Here is a 22,301-nt window from a genome sequence, read left to right as displayed (position 1 = left end):
TAAAATGAAGTCTGTGTAGTTTTTTCACTTTTCCTACTAATGATATGAAAACTATCGAGTGTGGGTATTTTAAAGCAGGAACTTTACTTTCTTCACAGCAAACCCAATGTCTTACGGTTGCAGGGTATTGCTCCGTACAAGTAAAAAGCCAAAAATTGTATTCTTTCAACTCCCACACAGATTTTTGACTGTCCTTACTCATGGATCATTTACATATTTTATAAGATGAAATAGTAAATACACCACAGACCTTAGGCAAGTGTTTTACCCTCTTCTGTCACACAGTATCATCTATGCACATAAAATTCAGTTATATTTTTAGAAATAGTTAAGCTAACAGACCATTTTTACTCCTAAAGAACCCTTTCTAGAATAATTGAAGTGACAAAATAACGACTTCCGACCTTGAAAAAGCTGAACTGAATTGCAGGACAATTCATGTTGGGAAGGACCTCAGGAGGTCTCTAGCCCAAACTCCTTCTCAAAGGGCTTTCAATGTTCGACTACCCTTACTGTGAAGTAGTTTTCCTGGCATTTGATTGTAACCACTTGTCTCAAGTTACACCCACTGTCTTAGTGAAAGGCTGAAATGTTGCATTTCATATATGCCAGTACCATGAAGCTCCTGATCCATCACCAGTGGAACTGAGTGTCTCAACTCTGAAGTTCAGTATCTCCTCCTTTAACCATGTTCTGATCCCTGTAAATTCTTCCCCACAAATTCTTCATTGTGGTGTCTTTTTATCCTGACACCTACGAGTGGCTAAGGTGCTAACACAGGAGGCTGCTCTCTATCACAGTGACAAAAGTCTTCTTTCTGCCCCCTCTACCACTTGCACGCAGTGATTTTCACTTACTCTGTAACTGGACAGACGTGCTTTTTGGTGCAGAAACACCTTGTCTCTGACTGTGCTGAGGGCAGTGCAATAAGGCTGCGTGCGCAAATAGAGCTCCGCGTCTTGTATGTTGTTATATACGTGCATACATATACACACAGTAAACATATTAGAAATAAAAATAAAATGTAACCTAGCCTTTCTTTTTGTATTCGTTTAAGGCTTTTTCTTCCCAAGCCGTTCTACCAGTATGAGAACACGGGCATAACTAAACCAATCCAAGAAATACATCAGTCCAGCCCACCACGCTCCCCTCCTCCTGGGAGAAATACTACACCGGCGTAACCTCTCCGATAGCTAGGCCTTGCTCAACAGGTTCTACCTCTATGCTGCTAAGAAAAGCGCGGCCCCACCGCTGGGATGGCCGGAGGCGCCCGTTTGCTCAGTGCCAGGCTCCGCTCTCAGCAGCTCGACCTCCACGCGCAGTCCTGAGGGTATAAACGATGACATGAAATTTGATGACTGGAAGATTCTGGTCCCTTCGAGGCCTTTCCCAAGGAAGCGTCTCCCCGACACCCGCGGCGGTGCGCAGCCTTGGGGGGGAGCCGCGCGGCTTTGCCCGGGTCCGAAGCCCTCCCGCCGCTACCCCCGCGGATCCGGCACACGACGCCGCACTGTCCGCGGCCCGCGGAGGCGCCCGGCCGGGCCGCCGCGGGCCGGGGGGCCGGGAGGCCGCCCCGCCAGCCCTTGGCCCGCGGCACATGCGCCGGGCGAGCTGCCGGGCCGCGGGGGTCGCCGCCGGGAGGGGAACTCGCCTTCCGAGCCGGGGAATTCCCGCGGCGACTCCTGCTGGGACGCGGCGCTCTGGGGATTTCGCAACGCGGGGCCGGCCCCCTCCTCCAGCCCCCGGAGGGGCCCCCGCGCCCCCTTCTCCCCCCTCGGCGGCCTCTCGCCGGTCCCGTCCGCACCGTGACCGCCCGCCGCTCGGCCCGGAGCGGCCCCTCCGCAGCCTCCCGCTCGCCCCCGCGTTCCAGCCCGCTCCAGGGCGCAGCCCCCGGCTGCCTCCTCTCCGCCTGCCCCCTGGCCGGGGTTCCCCGGGCAGCCGTTCCCCGGGCAGCCTTGCCCCGGGGCCGGCTCCCGCGCCGCCCTCCCCGCGGCGGGGTTCCCCCCTCCCGGCAGAGGCGGAGCGCGGCCCGGCCCTCCCCCGGCGGCGGGCGGGTCCTGCGAACCCTTAAAGGAGGGCGGGCACCCCCTCCCCCGGCGGGGAAGGCGGAAGAGCGGAGCAGCAGCCGCCGCGGCCCTGCCTGGCTCCTCGGCGGGTTTATATGCACCTGGCCGGATTACTGCTCGCCCCGGAGAAGAGAGAGGAGGGGCAGCAGCGCGGCCGCGGCTCACCCTCCCCGGCCATGTGCTCGGTCAGCGAGGGCAGCAGCACGGACCCCTTGGCCGCCCGCTTCAAACAGGTGGAGGAGACGCTGGAGAAGCTGCACCGGGAAAACAGGAACTTGAAGAGTAAAGTGCCTCGGTACAACGCGCTCTGTACCCTGTACCACGAGTCCGCCCAGCAACTGAAGCACCTCCAGCTGCAGCTGGCTGCCAAGGAGGCGACCATCCGGGAGCTGCGGGGCAGCCTGGCCCGGCGGCAGCAGCCGGCCGCGGGCGGCGAGGCGGCGGCGGCGGGCGCGGAGCCGGCCCGCTCGCTGGTGGAGAGTCTGCTGGAGCAGCTGGGCCAGGCCAGGGAGCAGCTCCGGGACAGCGAGCGCCTCTCGGCGCGAAGAGTGGAAGCTCTGAGCCAGGTAAAACCGTGAGTGCCCTCGGAAGAAGCGCTGGCAGGCAGCGCCTCGCCGCCCCGGGGGCGCGTAATGCCCGAGGAGCGGCAGGTGGGCTCCCGCGCTCCTCGCCAGAAAAAAAAAAAAAAAAAAAAAAAAATCAGTAATTTCAGTTTAGATCTTGAATGGAGGAGGCAGCCACTTTGCATTCGGACTGCTCACTCGCGTTCATGGAGACAGATCGGGGGGCGCAGGCACCGGCGCTGACGCCTGGGTTTAAGTGCCGTGCCCCGGGTGGCGGCAGAGCCCGGACCAGAGGCGGGGTTCTGACACCCCCCCGGCGGGGCTGGTGCCTTTGACAGGACTTGCTCGACCCTTGTGTGCCCTGAGTTGGACTGTGCCCAAAACAGCTCAGCCATCTGTATCCAGCAGTAGTTCCCCCCTGCCTTAACCTCAAGAAGGCAAACCATAAAATCCTAAACCAAAAACTTAATGTGCCATTATAGATCTTCACACAAGTGTTTTCACAAGGAGAAGGCAAATAGTAAAAAAAACCTAAATCTGGAAGTTCCGTATTACTGAAGATCCTCCTCTTTATCAGATACAATAGTTTTGTTCGGTAAGATAAACAACTGATGCCACCACTATTATTATTAGAGTGCTTTTTTAAAGTGAACTTAAAAGTGGATTTTTGTATTGACATTAAGGCAGCACGTTCATACTTGCAGAAGTAGTCTGGATTGTGAGGACATAGATCAGGGAAATCGGTATCTCTTGTGACAGGAAAAAAAAAAGTCTCAAAACTGTCCCCTCCCATCTACCACAACCACTGTTTTTCTTACTGTCATTAAGACATTTCCGTGTTCAGTCTGAAATACTTAAATAATTTAAAAACATTTCTTTCTATATGAAGCTGCATAAAGGAATTTCCAGTCTGAGAAGCAGTACTTAAAATTGAAACAAGTGTTTTTGTCATAAGTAATCTCTTGACCTAATGCTTATACAAAACATTTTCCATATATGACACTCACCTAAAAAACATTTAAGTAAGTTCAAGTTTGGAAATTTGTAATAAGAGATGATCTTACTGACACTTTGCAGACAGCTAACAAACCTGTGGTATTTGAAAATATTTTTAAGTCTGATGCTGAATAACTTTATAGCAAAAGGGAAATACAGCATTTAGCACGATGCTAAAGAATTTAAACATCAGTAATAAGAACAAGTGCTATTTCTGTAAGTTAAGTATTTAATTCTTTCTAGAAATAAACATTTTATGCCCGATCAGAAACACTGAAATCACTGTCACTAAAAATAATAACAACAAAAAGATATTTTGCCTATGTGCTGGCAAGAGTACTCCCTGTGATTTGGAGCTCCATTAGCACTCCCAAAAAACTGGAAGGGTGGAGTCAAGCTTGTACCTGTCTCATGGTCTACGCTGGCATCCAGGGCATCACTGCTTCTGGAGGAGCAGTGCTGCAGAGCTTTGTTACCAGCATCCACTACTTTTTGAGGATATCAAGCACAAGATGTTTTTGACATAGTCAGTACCAGTGTACTTCAGATGCATGGTACTAGGAGTGGTTTACTCCAGTCTGCAAGCAAACTTCTTCCTTCTCAAAACACCTGCAGAGACATTAACTTAATGCAGTGTGGATGATCCCACAGAGCTTCCAGTTCAACCAGAACCTGTGGCAATTAGATACACAGTTGTTTTCTAAGAGTATGTCAGATCCCCTCAAATATCTTGGAGAGTCAGCTAGGGCCAAAATAGAGTCATTGCTGCCACACAGATTTAATTTTCTGTTTGCTTGTCCTTACCACTCATCCTTTCTGAGGTGGGAGAGTTACTGTGTATGCCCCCTCTGCTTTGTCCCTGTGATGCTGTCAGGCAATGAATACACTGTTTTTTGATGAATTTCTAGTTCTATGGGTTTTTTTGAGAAAAATTTCTACTATCTGGTAATTTAGAATGCAAGACCCGTAAGTGTTTCTCAGTCTCCGTAGCTATTCCTTTTAAACTACTTTGTTTCTCAAAAGTTCTATCTTTAGATAGTTGCTGCTGTAAATCTTCCCGATTTTTTGCTGTTTTTTTCATCCTACTGACTAGGAAGTACTTCTATAGCTGTCTGAGCTGAGCAGTTCTTGATTTTGATGGACTGATCTGTCAGTTCCAAGGTGTGATTATACAGAAATGAATTGGATTTATTTTACTTTTCAAGTACTTTGCACTGAGTATAGATAGAAGCAAGATGGAATTACTGCAATATGGAATTCAGTCTTCAACAGATTTTGGCTTTTGAGTTCACTTGGCTTTTAAGTAACTTCCGCTCCCCCTTATCTTTAGGAAGTACAGAAGTTGAATCAGCAACTAGAAGAGAAGAATGGAGAGATACAGCAGATGATAAATCAGCCTCCATATGAAAAGGAGAGAGAAATCTTACGACTTCAGAAGAGCTTGGCAGAGAAAGAGAAGGCTCAGGCCACCAGTGATGTTTTGTGTCGTTCACTCACTGATGAAACTCACCAACTTCAACGCAAATTAGCATCCACAGCAGAAATGTGTCAACATCTGGCAAAATGTCTAGAAGAGAAGCAAAGAAAAGAGAAGGGGAATTCAGATGACCAGATACCTGCTGGAAGATCTGATCAGGTATTCTTACTGCTACTATGTTTCTTTAAAGTCTTATCAGCTTCTGAGTTGTTAACTACAGTATGCTAGTAGTAACTGCGGAGTGGTGAGAAACATCCCTTTAAATAATTTCACGTAGGGTGAAGCGACTACCATGGCAAGCTCTAAATAATTCCAAGTACCAAAAATTTAGGATGGAAGCAGTTGTCAATCACTTGCATTTTGACCACCTCTCTTATCAGAGGCTTTTTTTGGGGTGAGGAGAGGATCCAGAGAGGTCCCTTCCAACCTCAGCAACTCCATGAATACAGTCCTTCCCTACATATACAGGAGATGGTACCTTCACACCGCAGGATTCTTCTGAGTATCACTAGGTGGTGCTGTGCTTTTGAATCTCCCGATTACTTGTTCAAGCATCTAAATCACAAAACAGTAGAGGTATTTTAAAGGAGTATTTATGTTACGAACCCTATAGCATGTGGTCTCCTCAGATCAGGATTTGGCTTTGCACACGTAGTACAGACCTACAGAAAGTTGGTTGGCAAGAATGAGTCAAAGTATCTTTTTTTTTTTAAATCTGGGTTTCCCCACTGGCCTCCCAGTGCAAGGCAGTGTTTCTCTCCAGCAGGGATGTTTAGAAAAATTGCTTCATGATAGGAAGGTGGCAGAAGTGCCACTGAGGGGCATAAAACCACCTGGATTTTGGTGTACTTTGATAATGGCTGTGGCTTCACTGCATCATCACCTTAGCTGAAGCTTTTCAGCACAAGGTAGAAGTGGATTGTGCTGTTCTGTTGTTCCAGAAGTCAGGGTTGTTCAGAGTTGTTAGGTAATTCATGATAATACCATAAGGAAGTAACATTAGCGGTGCTGCTGCTAATATAACAGATCAGAATATTGATTAGAATGCTACAGGCCAGTTCTCAAAAAAAGAGTAATTCTGTCTCATGCTACACAGTGGTAATGCTGTGCTTCACATGACCACTCATCTATGCTTTTATCATAAACTCTATACATGCTCACTTTGCTTTGTAAAACATCCCAGGAGCATTTCCAAAGAAAACTTATTCACATTAAGGTTACCTGTAAGAAACAGAAGTTAATGGGATAAAAGAAAAAAGGACTTTATAGAGGGACCTGGAGCATTTAGCGTTATCATATTTTACGTGTAATTGATAGACAGGAAACCTGATTGACTTTGATATATGTAATAAGTAGCTAACCTTGTACAGTGGGGACTTCCCTCTTGAAGAAGAGAAATTTCAGATGCAATTACTAGCTGATTCTAGGGAATTTTGTACAAAAGTGTTCTATATTACTCACGTACACCGGGGGTTTTTTAAGCAGATGTCACAACTGTAAAAAAAGAGGTATCATTTTAGTCAATTATTTAGCAAGCAGGGTTTTTTTCCCTCAGTAATTTCTTCCTAGTACTGGCCAAAATTGACAGTAACAACAAAGCAAGATGAAGGCATATCTGTGTCTTTGTCATGCATTCCTGCACTCCAAACAAGGAGTTTCAAGGAGTTTGTGTAAACCATTAAGCTCTTTTATCATCAGTGTAGACCCTCATGCCTGTCATGTGTGTTATTTTTCTTGTTACCTTCAATAGGCTCAGAATTTGGTAAGACGGATCTGTTTTTATGACACTACACAGATCTACTGAAAAGCAAGACCAAGATGGTACATCTTTGCTTGGCTTATTAATAATAGAAGCTGTAGGTTGTACTAGTAGTATTTAGAAATATACTATATAGAAATAAGTAGACCCAGATGTATGTATTTGTTCACTGGTAGCAAATAGTTTTAGAGGAATTTTAAAAAAGATTACTTCCAGTTTAACAGCATAGCTAAGTAGTATTTGGGATCTTTATGTTAAAGTAACTCTTCCTTTATCTGAAAATTACAGCTTTTAGACAATGAAACTTCACTTCAAGCTCTTATCAGCAACCTACAAGATGAAAACAGGATGTTAAAACAAAAAGTAGCTCATGTGAGTACTTTCATTTTGTACAAGATTAAGATTTGAGTATTTTGAATTACAGTAAATTTGGAGTAGGTAAGGCCTGGTTAATATAATTAAATGGCAGCTTAATGTGAGTCCAGAATTTTTCTTAGTCCTTCAGCATGGCAAATAGTCTTTGTTCCCTTAGCTAAGAACAACTTATTATATATTGTTACTAATATATTGGGGTTTTGTTGTTAAAAATACACTGCAGAAGAAAATTTTTGCGTTCCTTCCATGCATCAGTATTCTACCCCAGGAGAACAGCACTAGGCCCAGGGTGAGCACCAGCCCCTCCCATTCCATATTCTTCAGTGCAGCCCCTGGGGATTAGGGAATGGGGAAGGCTGCCGTGAGGAGCCTGGCTTATACCACGATAATCTTCTGCTCTCCTGACAAGTGGCTTGTCCACACTCAGCAGCTGAGTCAGCGTATTATATTATCTTTTAGAGAATTTTGGTCATGCACATACAGATAGTCTGTGAAAGCTTGGAAGTTTGTGTCTTCCTGTTCTTCATGACTCTCCTGGGTAATCTTTCAGGTGGAAGACTTAAATGCAAAATGGCAGAAATATGATGCGAGTAGGGATGAGTATGTGAAGCGACTCCACTTGCAGCTAAAAGAGATGAAGTCACAACTAGAGCAGCAGCACTGCGTAACTTCAGCACAAACGAATTCTGACCTGATGCACAAGGAGATATTCCGGTTAAACAAGCTACTGGAAGAAAAAATGAATGAATGCATAAAAACAAAGACAGAATTAGAAGATGTGAAGAAGGCTAGTGAAGGAGATAATGAGCGCATACAAATGCTGGAGCAACAGGTCATTAAGTTTCTTTTTCCTAGAGGTGGGAATTCTTAGTTTCTCCCCAGACTACTGAAGTCTAAGGGAGAAAAATAAAATTATTTCTTTTGATATTTGCTGCTTGTCTTGCCACGTTTGGCTATACAAATACTTAACACAGATTTAAAGGAAACTCACTACTTAAAGAACAGCGTGCAGTTCTGCTGGCTTTAAGAAAAATATGAAAGATCTGAAAAAGAAATATAAACACCTTAAAAGTACAGATATGATAGAGAAGATAATATTGAGGTTCTGGGAATAAGTATTTACAAACAAAGGAATCACAGCCCCAACTTTTTAATCTAACCTACCAATGCTCTAAATCATAAAATATTAACGTAATAATTCTTTTTTCAGGTCCTAGTTTATAAAGATGATTTCACATCTGAGAGATCAGATAGAGAACGAGCGCAGAGTAAAATACAAGAGCTTCAGGCAGAAGTTGCATGTCTGCAACACCAGCTAGCAAGAAGACAGGTAAGAAAGCAACATATACTATTTTTTTCAATTAAAGCATGTCAGCAGGATTCAAGACTGAAATATACTTTAAAATACATTTAAAAAAAATCTTAGTACTTCTAAAACTCAGCTCAGTGTAGCTATCAAACTTAAATTATTTCATAGTCAGTTTTAGGGGACATGCTTCCCAATGCACAGATAATACCCCTTTCCAGTCCATTTTCCTTCTATTTAGGATCACCATAGTAAGAGTGAATTCCTAGAAGGAAGAGAAGGATGACCATAAGCCCTGTAATGGTGGCATCTTTAAAGTCATATAGTGGCTCTACTCTGTGTTTCCTGCCAGCCACCTTTACAACTATATTAATAAAACTACAAAAACTAATGTGTATTTTATTTAGAAATCTTCTGATAAAAACATGAGCAGTGTTTAAGAGAATATTTATCACCTTTATCTGAAAGAATATCGTCCTACTGCATCTTTTTCAAGAGCTCCTCTTTCTCTTTCTAGGACTCAAGAGACACAAGCAGTCATTTCAGAGTTCACAAGGGTAACCAAAATCATATGTATGTACAGACAAACGTCGAACATCTACGAGGCAATAGCCCAGGCCAAACAGGCACGAGAAGAACATCTTCCCAGTCTGAACAAGCCTCTCCTCCTGCAGACAATGGGAACTCTGGATCTGAGGGCAGGGCACAGGGTGAACTCAGATGCCCTCATTGTATGAGGTTTTTCAGTGATGAACTCAGTGATGAATTCCTCAAGCATGTTGCTGAATGTTGTCAGTGACCATGGCATGTGAGGTGTGTAACTCAATCACTACTTTATAGACAGTAAAACTTTGCTCTGTACATATCTCCTACAGTCCTAAAACAGAGTAATTCAAATGGACAGCTCTTAGGAATTAGGAGGATGAACAGTATCTACCTCTTATTTGATTTCACCTTCTCTTGGACTGTATGAAAGGCCTCAAGGTAAAGCAAAGTGTTTTTATGAAGAATTATTTGACAACTACGAGGAAGGCAAGCATAATGCAAATTCTACTACAAACTAAACTGAAACTTACAGTGGTAATTAGCTTCAGAGTGCAGCTTGACTCACATTTGAGTAATTCTTTACACCAGTCTGAAAGCTTATGAAAAAAATTACTGAACCTGAAATTTTCCTCCTCTTACAAAAATGTAGGCTGAAGAGCAGAGGGGAGAATTTTGGCCGAAGATAGGAAAAAAAAAAAATCTTACTGTGCTTTACCTGGATTAAAAGCAAGAGTATTTTTTTGTCTATTGAAGCTGAACTTTCAGACATGTCATGTGAAAATCCTTGTGTTTAACTGAAATCAGGAGAAGTGAAGAAAATATAAAAGGGCTAGTTATTGACTAAAACCAGCCTGTCTTTTTGCACAGAAACAATGTACAGGGTTATTTATTTTTTCTGTGCCATAAGTAACTATTTTACATATTTGTAAATGTGTATTTGTGTAATTATTGATTGTATTCCTATTTTACCTAAGGATTATTTTTATAATAAAAGTGATTGTGTACTTGCTTTACTACATTAGTAAAGTGGTCCAAAAAAATCTCTCTTTCAGTGTAAGTATTTAAATGTGAAATAGCCCCAGTAACTATACTAAGGGCTAACCAAATGTCATGGTTTCAGATGTGAGTTATTTCATTACTCAGTGATAATCATTGTCTCGGGCTCTTTTCAAATACATTGAAAAATCACTCCACATTTATGAGAGGAAGAACAACCTTTCAGATGCACAAGAACACATTAAATGCCCTACCCTGCCACACATCTGTGACGAGGCCAGTGCTAGCTTGAATTCCTTCTGAGCCTGTCTACACTGGTGATAGCTTCAACTTCAAACAGCAGGGGACTGTTTTAAGAAATACCAGAAGTTCAAGTGTACAAATGTAACAGGGCCACCTTGGCTCCAGGTGTTTCTTACCATGTCAGAGGCCAAGTTAAAGATGGGATACAGAGTAAAGGCCTAGTACAACTGTCACCTTTCATAATTACAGAAAACTTACTTTGTATAACAATACTCTGCTCTTCTGCTTTGCTTTCCTCCCAGTACTGTGCTTTGGGAGGATTATGGGTATTTTCTGTGATTCTTCCTTTGCAGCCCCAAAGGAAGATGATTGATTGTTTATGACAACATTGCCTTGGGTGGGATACTGCCAAGAGATGCATGGGCCACTGCATGCCATGTGCAGGTGGAGTGGTTCTTATTCAGCTAATCTTGAACTGATTACAAACCCGTGATTGATTACTGACTTGTTTTTCCCAACACAACATGCACAAACATGCAGAGATTTTTATTTTTGTCTGTTTTTTTAGTGACCTTTTTAATACATCGCCTTTTAAGGTCTTAGAGATCAGATGCAGCCCACAGAATAGAGGCTGAGAAACATATGATTAAGCTTCCTGTGGCATAAGCCAATCTTACTTTTTCTGACTGTTCTCATTAGACAAGCCTTGTTTACAGCTTCAGTGTACACCAATACTATATTGTCAGTGATTGATACAGCAGAATATGGGCCTTTTTTTTAAGTGATTCACATTACAAGACAATTAAGACAAACACAACAATAAAGCAAGGTAGATCTTGGCAGTGCATTGTTTTTCATTGCATTTGAGATGATCATTGCTTTAATATACATGTCAGAAGCTCAAGACTGCTACAGATTTCCACTCATGTTAACCCCTGTGGGTATAGCTGCAAAGACTGACCTACAGCTACTAGATGCAGTCTACAGCACACAGAAATTAATACTTGTGCGTATACTTGTGGGTTTAAGACCTGTGAATCAGTCCCCTTGTCAAAGCAGAGTCAGAATCCAGAGAAAGAAGTGCACTTCAGTGCTAGGAAACAGGGTATCTCTCCATGGGGGACCACACTGGACCACCAGACACAAACAGGTGAAGTTATAGGTCAAGCACAGATTACAGCTATCACCTAAAGCTATGCAATAAATGTCTGGAATTTGAACACCTGTGGCAAAAATCTAGGACAGATCTGCTCTGCTGTTTTTCCATGTAAAAATATCTCACTTAAGAGCTATTTTATTTTACCATTTCTTACTGAGTTTTTATTTTCTCCAGCTGGTAAAAGGCCTTCCTTAATTCTTTCTTGTTTTGGCTTAACCAAGAAAGCAGTTACACACACTATGAAGAACCACCAGTGTCTCAGATGCAAATGTTTGTTTCAGGGTACTGGGCATAAACTATTCCTCCTAAGAAAACCTGTCTACTATTCAGTCCTTTGACTTTTACACCAAAGTCACTGGTATCTCTCTTGAAGAAACAGTATAAAATCTTTGCTTGCCCTCTCCTCACCAGGCAAAGCATACACATCAAGGCATCCCAAGGAATTACCATCACCACCTACATTCACAATTCACATTCCTCAACTTGTAGACCAGAAAGCATTAAAACTGTCAGCTCCACTACTCCAGCACTGAAGTGAAAGCAGCCACGAGATCCCAGCATTTTTTTGAACTCTTTAAATAAAGGAAAGCTCCTCTGGCCCCATGCAGGTGTTCTCTGCTTCTTGGATTACCATCCAAGTAGTGTGTGTCTTATTTGGTTAAATGGTAAAAGCAACCCAGCTCCTTTCCCAAAAGAAAGCAATAAAGGCATATGAGTAAGAAAGTAACTGCATAAAATGAAAGGAACTTCAACAGCATAAACTTTATGAACTTTCATTATCCATTTGTACCGTACTAGTTCACTGAAACACACATCATCTGTAAAACTGCAGAAAAGTCCTCACAAGAGAGGCTCTGGAAACCATGCAGAACTACATGACCATACGTACAGGACTTGGTTCCTTACATGCTGTACTGGTAACAAAAGTCATCCATGATAACTGAACCCTGTTATCTGTCAAAGTTAACGCCTGTTTAGGCTTCTGTAAAGCTCTTGTTGCTGGTGAGCAGTGCCTGTACTGGAGAGGCAGGCCAACTCTAGAAGACAGACAGAGGGACCTCTGTAGGTCCAGGGAGGCTGGGAGGAGGAGGATAACTCTGCCTCTTCTGGGACTTGCAGAAATGTGTCTTAGCATTTTAAGACCTGCCAAGATATATTTGTCCAATTACCTTGTTGATTAGTCCCTCCCTTTTTCTCCCTCATTAAATTACCCTCCCTCAGTTTTGCTCTCCAAACCAGCCTGAGTTCAGACCCAGGACAAGCTCAGCTGTTTTCAGAGCATATATTGTCCAAGTGCTGGCAAGCTGGTTCTCATTACTCCTGGACCTAATTATAATGTATTTTGCTTGGGATTTTAAAGCAAATGCTGTTTACTAATATCTATGCTGGTTGCCATGCAGAAGTAGGCCCTTAGCACACAATCACAACAGCAGCTGTAGGCAAAACTGACTCACTGAATCTCAGAAAATGCATTTGGGAGAAGCCTCAGAAGTTAGTCCCTACCCCAAAAGCCCTTAGGGAGAGAAGCTCAACAATAATGCTGTCTTCTGTAGCATGGGCAGTATAGAGACTAAAAAGCTTCTCAAATCTTCTGCAGCTTTTAAGGCAATGTCTCCTTCTCCCTTCCAATGATTTAAGACATCACATCTTTTAAAAGAAGCTTTAAATGATACCTGAAGATTAAGTGCTCACTAATAATAAAACTGACTACAAGAATAAAATTTGTTCAAGAAGCAGATACCTATGCTCTATGGTATTTTTTTTTTTAAACTTCCATTTCCTGTGGCTTTGCTGCATGTGTATATATAGAAAGCAAGGGAAATTCCAAACAAGATGCCACACCATTGTACTCAGAACAGCAGTGCTTCTCATTCTAGAAAAGGGAAGTCTCAAATACTTTTTCTACAAAATCTATGTGAATTCATAGTATGTTGTAGTAATATTTCCTAGTATCATGCTCCAGTAGCTATCAGCTGGGGGGTGTTCAGCTGAAAACCTAAAGCATAAGAAATACTTACAAAGCACTAGGTCAACCCAGCAGGACCTCAGCAGAGGGACGGTGTATCACGTTAAACACTCCTGCCTTCTCACCTGATGCCTCAAATCACTCACTAAGGGCAAAGTGTAGCCCAGCACCCTCACTGAAGCTATATAGGGGACACCTGAAAGGCACCAACCATCCCAAGTGGCACAGCCTCTACTCCTGCTGCTGTTCAGTGCATTCTTCCCCTCTCCTTTTAGTACGTTCACTTTTTTCTCCTTTTTTACATTCACTGGTAAGAAGCTGTTTGTGCCAGAACTCTTCACAACATGCACTGGACATATGGCATCTATCATGGCTGATAGCCTCCCCCAGGAGCTTGAGATATTTCCATAGCACACGGAGCTCCATTGTGAGCAGCACGGGACCAGACGGTGAGTTATGAGACAGATTATTTTTAGAAGGCACCAAAAAACCCTATTTGAAGTGTGCACTTGGCTTAACCATGCTTGTTCTTCTGACTGTCCTTTCCCAGGCCAGCCCCTCCAGCGTGCCTTCTGGAGATCTGGCTGATGGATGGGCCAAGCACCCACGAGCAGACGAGCCCTGGCTGCTCGTGCTGACACCCACCTCCTTGGTGTCACACAAACCCACCTTGCCTGAAGCTTTCACACACTCTAATTTCTCAAGGAGTGGGAGGGAGGAAAGAGCAGTGGGACCCAGTTCTGCAGTGCTTGCAGATCCACCTCCATCCCCTCCCTGTCACCACTGCAACCCTCTCTCTCACCCCCTCCTCCCTCATCTCACACTCACCCAATCTCTTTGTCAAATCTGTCTTCATACAAAAAACATTTGCTTTTTTTTTTTTTTTTTTAAACCACCAAGAGACACCTTCTTGGTTACGTGCAACTATTACAGGCTGTTTTTACAGGAGGGGCACACACATCACCAGGCAAATCTAGTACCTGTCCTGTCAGCTCTTCAGCCAGCATGACCATCCTCCATGCCTTGCTGAGCTTCTTGGCTCCTGCTGCAATCAGACTTCCTCCAGGCACACCCAAACCTCCCTTGCACAGCCCAAAATCCCAGGGCTGAATGGGATTCACAGCTCAATGTCCACAGCGGTTCAGACTTGGGTGATGCCCAGGTTTACCTTCTCTGCCGAGACAGGAGCCTACACTGAGGAATAGTGCCTTGCTGGCACGGAAGACAAGGTGCCAATCTGTGGTCTCCCTCCAGCTGTGCCCCCGCAGCCCTCTCTGGGCTGAGCCAGCTGCAGCTCGTGCAAACCAGCCACCTGTGCCTGCCACCTGGGCTCCGGGCTGGGAGGAGAGCCCCAGGCACATGCACCAGCTCCGCAAGCAGCCTCACTCAAAGCCCTGGGGTTTTTCCTGCCCAGTGCGAAGCAGGAAGCAGGTCTCAGACCATGCTACGGGGCAGGGTCTCCATCTCTCTCGGGACACAGTGGGGGAGGTGAAAGGCGCTCACGTCTCCTCAGACCAAATGATCTCAGCTTGTAAGAGGGGGAAAAGAAGTAAAGAAAGGAGTACAGACACCCAGAGAGGAATCAGCCCTCATTCTGATCATCACCACCACATCTCAAGGAAGCTCAGGCATCCAGAGAGGCATGCAAAGGTCCACAGACATTGGAGGAAGAACATCATCTGCCAAGAGAAAGGAGGACTTGGTGTGAAGTCATTCATGCACACCACAGCTGAGCACAGTCTAAGAGAGCATCCTACTTCTCCTTCCCACCATCTGAACTTGTCCTCAGTGCTGAAGATCCAGTCGAGTGGTTCTCGGCTCTTCTTTTGATCTCAGTGCTGAGCACCTGCTCTATCTTCTGCAAGGCCTATTCTTACCTTCCCAGGTAGACAGACGGGGCTTTCCCATGTGCCACCCCCAACAACAGCTGGCAAACAGGAACCAGACATCTCTGGGGGGAAAGGGTTCTGTGATAATGGCCTCTCTGCCCTCCACCAAAACCAGTCCTAACTTGAGTCTCAAACTTGACTAGTAGTTGATCCTTACCAGCAGGAACATCTGTCACCCATGCAATGCGCCTACTGGGTGTATTACACCCTACTCTGCACTGCCAGAGCCACCAGGCAAGTCCCATAAGAGACCTGGTGTATGGTTCCTAAAAAACAAGAGCTAGAGTGGTCCCAGTCCTTAATGGCATCCAAGACCTGTTCAAGCACTTCTCAAAAGTGGATGGTGGAGTCCCATCCCTGGAGGGGTTCAAGGGTAGGGTCGATTTAGAGCTTAAGGATATGCTGTAGGTGGGAACTGTGCTTGGCGAACGGTTGGACTAGATGATCTCCAGGGTTCTTTCCAACCTAGGTGATTCTGTGATTCTGTGAAAAGCCCATTTCTGCCCCCCCCATGTCACAACAGGGCAGTCAAAGCAGAGACAGAACAGCAACAGCAGCACAGAGGCAAGAGGTGCAGAAGTCTACCAGCAGTTGCTATCTCCTTACTCCCAACATGGCATAACCCCTAAAACACAGCATATTTTCCAGGCAGTTAAGTGATGCACAGAAACAGAACCTGTTACCCACAGATGTGGTAGGCATGAGAAAGCATGTGTTTCTAAGGGAGGCGTCTTTCCCCATGTTTGGGTACCTTGGTGCAGGTCCACCTGGGCACAGCAGTAGGGAAGGTCACCTTCCCGGTGACAGCTCTCCAGCAACACGTGTCCTCTGCTACAAGGCCAGCAAACCCTCACCTGGGAGGGAACAAGTTGTACCTGTAGTTGAGGATCAAGCAGATGCCAACTGTGAACATACATGAGATGATCCTTACGAAGAGAGACACGTCCCCTGTCACACCAGCAATGAAGCAGAGATGTTCAGGGAGTCCATCTGTCTGTGCTTCACAATGCAGAGGAGGGGCAGCACATGAAATGCAACTGCCTGGAGAGAATATGAGAGTTAAATATTGTTAAAACTTACATCAATGGCAGAAGTGGGAAAATATAAGTCTTCATTTACTGCAATTACAAAATTCATTGATGAGGTCCACGGTGATCTACTCTAATGCTCTTAATTGCTCTTAAAAAAACAGCCTCCCAGTTACCAGTATTTATTTGTCTGGGATGCTCTTTGCCAGGTGAGCATGTTGAGAAGGGAAGAGATGTGACAGTCCAGAGCGTGTAAAGATCTTACAGAACAGTGGCTGCAGCCTGTGGGAGGAGCAAGCAAAATCCAGACTAACCTCATCACTACAGAGCTGTGTCCTGAGAGCAGCTTTTAAACAGGAAGCTGAAGCTCACAGTACCAGTAATTGCAAGGTCAGGCCTAAAATTAGCCATGAAAAACAACCCTCTGAAGAGGAGTTGAAGGGATATAGATGAAGGTAACATGACATCATCAGGGAGTGATGGAGGAATGGAGTAGTTTGCAGGGAATTTGAAACTTGGGTATAGCAGGCAACAGGCATCCATGTGCATGTACACACACTTATGCTAAAACAAGAAGGGATTTTAGCCTTTTAGAGGGTGAATGATGCAAAATAAGCTCTGTCTGCCTCAGCTTGCACCTCTTGCTTTTTTTTTTTTTTTAAAGCAGAATTTTATCAGTTCCTCCATGACTCTAAAATAGCTTTAAAACCACGAGCAATCTCTTTTAATAGGACTGAGGAGGCTGGGCCCCCTCTCTCTCCTGAGCAGTCCACTTACTGATTGTCAGAGCCCATTTTTGCCCTATTCCAGTCACACTCAATCACAGAAACAAGAGCAGGACCCATGACACTGGCCACGCCAGTCGAGTGCCTCTATTCACCAAGACACACAGCTCGGCCCCCAAACCACCATTCTTGCTTCTTCAAGTACCTCTTGTTCTATCAAGCCAAGTGGTCATCAAAAGGCATTTCAGCTCCAGTGGTAACATCGCCACCTTCCCCCATGGCACCTGCAAGGTTTAACACCTTTTCTGGGCCAGTCTTCTCAAAAGAGAGATACTCCAAAATATACAGTGCATGGATTGTGCCCGCTGGTGTGCTAGGACCGATGGGAGGTCTCTGGCAGCCCAAAAGATTTCTGCTATGTGCCAGCCAGGAGTTCATGAAAAGGACGGCTCTGCAGTACTCACCACTGAGCAGAGAGGGTCTGGAAAGGGGAATAAGGTGGAATTTGTTTGAAAGAGACACCAATGCAAAGAGGTGGACTGGACCAGAGTGTTTGAGAGATAGTTATGTACATCAAATCACCTTTTTAAATTAATCTCTGTGGCCGAGACTAAGAGCCAGTGTGGGGTGCAGACAGGCTTTCCCCTCCCACACAAGATCCATCCTTTGATAACCAGATGCGGAATCCCCTAAACTCTCTGCATGGTGACAGCTCCTGGGGAGGCACAACATGCAGTGGAAAAAACTGATGAGCACCACCACCTCATCACCATCACCCAAAGAATGGGCGACTACTTATTTTATGCCCTGTTTTGAGCCTTCGTTTTGTTGCACCTACACACACTGGTCACGTGGCACCGCAACCCCTCCTACAAAATGTCAAAGTCTTCAACTCCTAAAAATAACCATTAGGGGGTAAAACGAGTGTGTGCTGACCGGTGTAATTCCTGTGCAGTGGAGATTGCGTTGGTCTTGCCTTTCTCCTCAACTCAGAGTTTGCACTCACCTTGTCCTAAGTTTCCTCCTGGTGGCATCTCTTTTGACTGGCAGTGGGCAAATACTAATTTTTACCTCTGTGGTTTCCAGGTAACTCTCTCAGGGAAAGTTTACTGGAGCTTTATCTTTCCTGAAATGGCAGCAAAGCTGAATAACCACTTCCTCTTAGCACAGCTGAGGAACTTCAAACGTGCACTGTTGCAAAACAGCATGAGGACACTCTCCCTCCTGCCTCTGCCGTACTTTCTTGCATGCATTAATATCAGCTGTTACACACACTGGGCAGTAACAAGGTTGGGAAATACGTCAACAGTAAAAGCCACTCTCACAGTCTGGAAAGGCAAGTGCTACCTTGTACTGTTCCCTGCAGTCTGCTTGTGCCTTTGTGTTCCCATCAGCTGTAAACAACCCAGATCCTGCAGTCACTAAAATTTTTACCTGGACCTCTTCTAGAGTCTGAGCAACTGAATGATTTTGAGCCAAGCCCCAAAAGGATGCCTGCACTATATGTACTTGCAAGCATTTCTGTTCTGCTGCAATAGTGCAAAAACAAACTGTGAGAACAGATAAACTGTAAGAGCTGTACACAAAATCGACCTCTCAGGTTGCTTCCTTAACCAGAGGGGCACATAATGTCCTCAGTCCCTACAGAAAAGGACCCTGATGTCTGTAAGTAAGAAGCTGGGCTTGTGTACCTCTTCAGCAATTGTCTACAGACAGTTAACATTGTTATAAGGCTTAATATTAGAGTAGCTAATGTCTGACTGGACTTTAAAAGTCAAGTTCCAGTCACCTCTATGCAGCTTTCGACTGGAGGAAGTCAGAGGGCTGTGAATCATACAGGTGCTGTGCCTCACGGCACCACGCACAACATGGGGGCGTCCCTGCAGTTTTTCTAGAGATGGTGCTAACACAAATCAGAATAAGCTCTGTGCAAACACTGCAACTGTTTTACCATCATTTCAATGAGACAATCCTGTGATTTCATGTAGAAAGCCCTGGACTGTGTACGCTAAAAATCTCAGACTCACATCACCTATACAGACACAAGCTACAGACTCCACTAGGGCTCTTCTTTCAATAGATATCCACATTATTTAAATGTTTTTCCTCCCTGTGGCTGACAAAGAATGAGCAAGCACGCCTAGTTCTGCACCCAGGTTGTCTCAGCCCATTTTTGCAAGGACCAGCAAGTTGCATCCACTCGTGCTTTTAGGCAGTCACCACCAATTCGACTTGTGTGGGTTGAAGAGACTAACACTGAGGCCTGATGTACTGCTGTAGACTAAGGCTGTACCCACATTTGGGGGTTATGTATTTAATAATTACAGTGATTGTGCAATGTTTTAAGTGCATTAAAAAACACCAACACAAAAAACCCTCTGAAAGCTACATTGACTGAAAATCTGAGCTACAGAAGAATGAGCAAGTCTCCAGTACACACAACCCCATCCCATTACTTGACTTCCATGAATAGGCTGTGGTTCAAAACCTGCCTTACTCAATATATCAACACATCATTAACACCTATTTCCAAACAGATACAGTTTGTACAGTGAAAATGCTGCCACTAAGGAGTTCAGGGAGCACTCCTAGTAGCAATACAACCTGCAATAGCTGTTCAGGCCTTCAGTGCACCAAACCAATACAACCTGTAGCTACACAGTTGTTCATACTGGTGCAATTACTCCAACTACTGATGCAACTGCTCATGAGTCAAGATGAGTCTGATCTACACAAGAGGCTGACAGCTGAGGCAAGCAACAAACTCAGACTCCAGTATAAATAGTGCAGGATCCTTCACATTTGGAAAACCAGAATCTCTCTGAAGCAAGAGCTGTGGACTACAGGTTCAAAAAATGTCAACTCGTGTTTGTGTGTCTGGAGTTTGGGATTTCCACTCCAGCTCTTTGCAAGTGAGAGGTCAAATATGAAAGGGAATAATATAAACACATCAAAAGGCTATAAGGGCTTACTCATTTGGAAGCCAAGACTGAAGGAAGAGATTCTTAGGAAATAAACAGTAGAATAGCTTTTAAGCATCCACTAAATCAATAATGGAAAAGTCTGTATGCATGCAAGAGTACTGACAGGAATTAGATGTCACTGAAAAGGACTTCCTAAAGGAAGCAGAAAGAAACTTACTGGGACTTATGAAGACAGCAGGTCTAGGCATGAATTGTCTAAAATTTATGACTGTCACAATCAATGGCAAGTCTGAAAAAAAAAAAAAAAAAAAAAAAAATCACTGAATAGTCGAGCTTGGGGAGAGGAATGTCTGAAGACTGTCTAGTCCAACATGCCCTGCTCAAAGCAGGGTCAGTTAGAGCAGGCTGACTGGGGCTGTGGCCAGTCAGATTTTGATCATCTTCAAGGATGAAGAGTCCAAAAGCTCTCTATACAACCTGTTCCTCGATTCAATCACCCTCACAGTAGAAAAGTTTTTGCTTATGTTTAAATGGAATTTCATGTATTTCAGCTTGTGTCCATTGTCTCTTGTCCTGTCACTGGGCACCACTGAGAAAAGTCTGGATCCATCTTCTGTACTGCCCCCACATCAGGTATTTATACACATTGGGAAGACCCCCTGAGCCTTCTCTTCTCCAGGTTGCTCTCACCTCTCCTATTTGACAGGTGCTCCAAGGCCTGAATCATCCTTGTGGCCCTTTGCTGGGCTCTCTCTAGTATGTCCACATCTGTCTTGTGCTGGGGAGCCCAGAACTGGACTCACTGCTCCAGGTGTGTCTCACCTGTCCTGAGCACACAGGAAGGATCATCTCCCTTGATCTGCTGGCAATGCTCTACCTAACAGCAGCCACCTTCAGTACAAGGGACATTCTGATGGCTTCAACTTGCCTACCAGGACCCCCAGGTTAACCTCAGCTTGAGCTCTTTGACACTAGTCAAGCAAAGAACCTCCAAAACAACCATCCAACCAAAGCACTTGTTGATTTTGACAAATTATTATTGTTAAAAAACAGACCTATTTCTCCCTTTCTCCTGTCTCCGCTCTGGCCCCGATGCTGAGATGGATTTTATATATTTATTTATTAACTGTCACACTCAAAGTAGTTAAGATCTCCAAGTAATACCAGGTAAATAAATAAATAAATAATACTCTATGGAGATACAGAGGAGACACTTAAAACCTCAGCTAAAACACTAAAGTGACATACTTATCTCAGGAAACAGTGCTGAATATTCAGAAAAATGGCATATTTGGCATGGCTTCTAAAACAAACACTTCTTGAAGTGTTTATAAGAAAGATGACACAGTCCATTGTTGGCAGCGTTTGAGGGTGAAGAGGAAGGAAAGAAATCCTCCACTTCTTTTGGCAGACTCTAGAAATTCCTCAATTCAAATGCACAGGCTTGTTTTAAAACCTCAGCTAACAGACTGGTACAAAGCAAGAGAGCCTTGAAATCCTGAGAGGTCCAATGCAGGTACCATTTTATTCCTAGGTCCCCTAAATCACAGCAAGTTAAAATCCTGATGATGTGATTTTTCTATACATATGTTAGACCCTCTCCCTCTCCTGGTTGGATACTGATCAGAGTTATCCCTTTCCTGACTTCACAGTTCATGACATTTGGTTTTTTTTTTTGCACTTTGTGAAGGTTTTACGGTAAGCCTGGGGTACAGCAACTGTTTCCGTTCTTTTGTTATGCCTGATTTCCTCAAGGCTTAATTGGATGAGATTTCTAAATCGCTCTCATTGTAGCTGCTCTCCCATTTTGTGAATACGATAAATCACACTACGTGCAAACTAGTGGGCGATAACATAAAAATCCCTCACATTTATTGTCAGCATCTGTAGTATTCCCTCCTTTGTCTTACAACTCTGATACGGCTCCATTGCTCACAAAGGTGAGGAAACAGTGGCGTTGACTAAAACCAAGCAGTCATTTTGGAAACTCTCCCATGAGTTTGTGAATGTATCACGAATGTGACCTGCAACCTCTGCACTTTCCTAGGCTACATGAAGGCAGCCCCGAGATGTTGATCTACATCTACTGAAGAACTAGAGCAAGACCAAGCACAAAACACTTCCGTTGTTTTCTGAGCCAGGATCTAAATTGCTGGTACTTACAGTAAAGAAAGGCATTACTCACTACTGCTGTTACTGCATTTCTGATCTTAGTACAACAGTGAATGTATATATAAAGTACAGTGAACTTCAGCATGTCCTCCTGCATCTCCCTTACGTGCA

General features: G+C 44.4%; 1 protein-coding gene across 1 annotated transcript; it reads left to right on the top strand.

The window, feature by feature from the left end:
• Positions 1-2,118: 2,118 nt before the first annotated feature.
• Positions 2,119-10,101, top strand: TNIP2 (TNFAIP3 interacting protein 2). The gene is made up of 6 exons (XM_074903733.1): positions 2,119-2,632; positions 4,956-5,261; positions 7,150-7,233; positions 7,787-8,068; positions 8,447-8,566; positions 9,060-10,101. Exons 1-6 carry the CDS (start codon positions 2,162-2,164, stop codon positions 9,339-9,341), a joined length of 1,545 nt encoding a protein of 514 aa, XP_074759834.1. The 5' UTR covers positions 2,119-2,161; the 3' UTR covers positions 9,342-10,101.
• Positions 10,102-22,301: the final 12,200 nt, after the last annotated feature.

Source organism: Athene noctua, chromosome 4 (genome assembly GCF_965140245.1).
Source record: "Athene noctua chromosome 4, bAthNoc1.hap1.1, whole genome shotgun sequence".
Lineage (NCBI taxonomy): Eukaryota > Metazoa > Chordata > Aves > Strigiformes > Strigidae > Athene > Athene noctua.
This window is presented reverse-complemented; position numbering and strand designations above follow the sequence as displayed.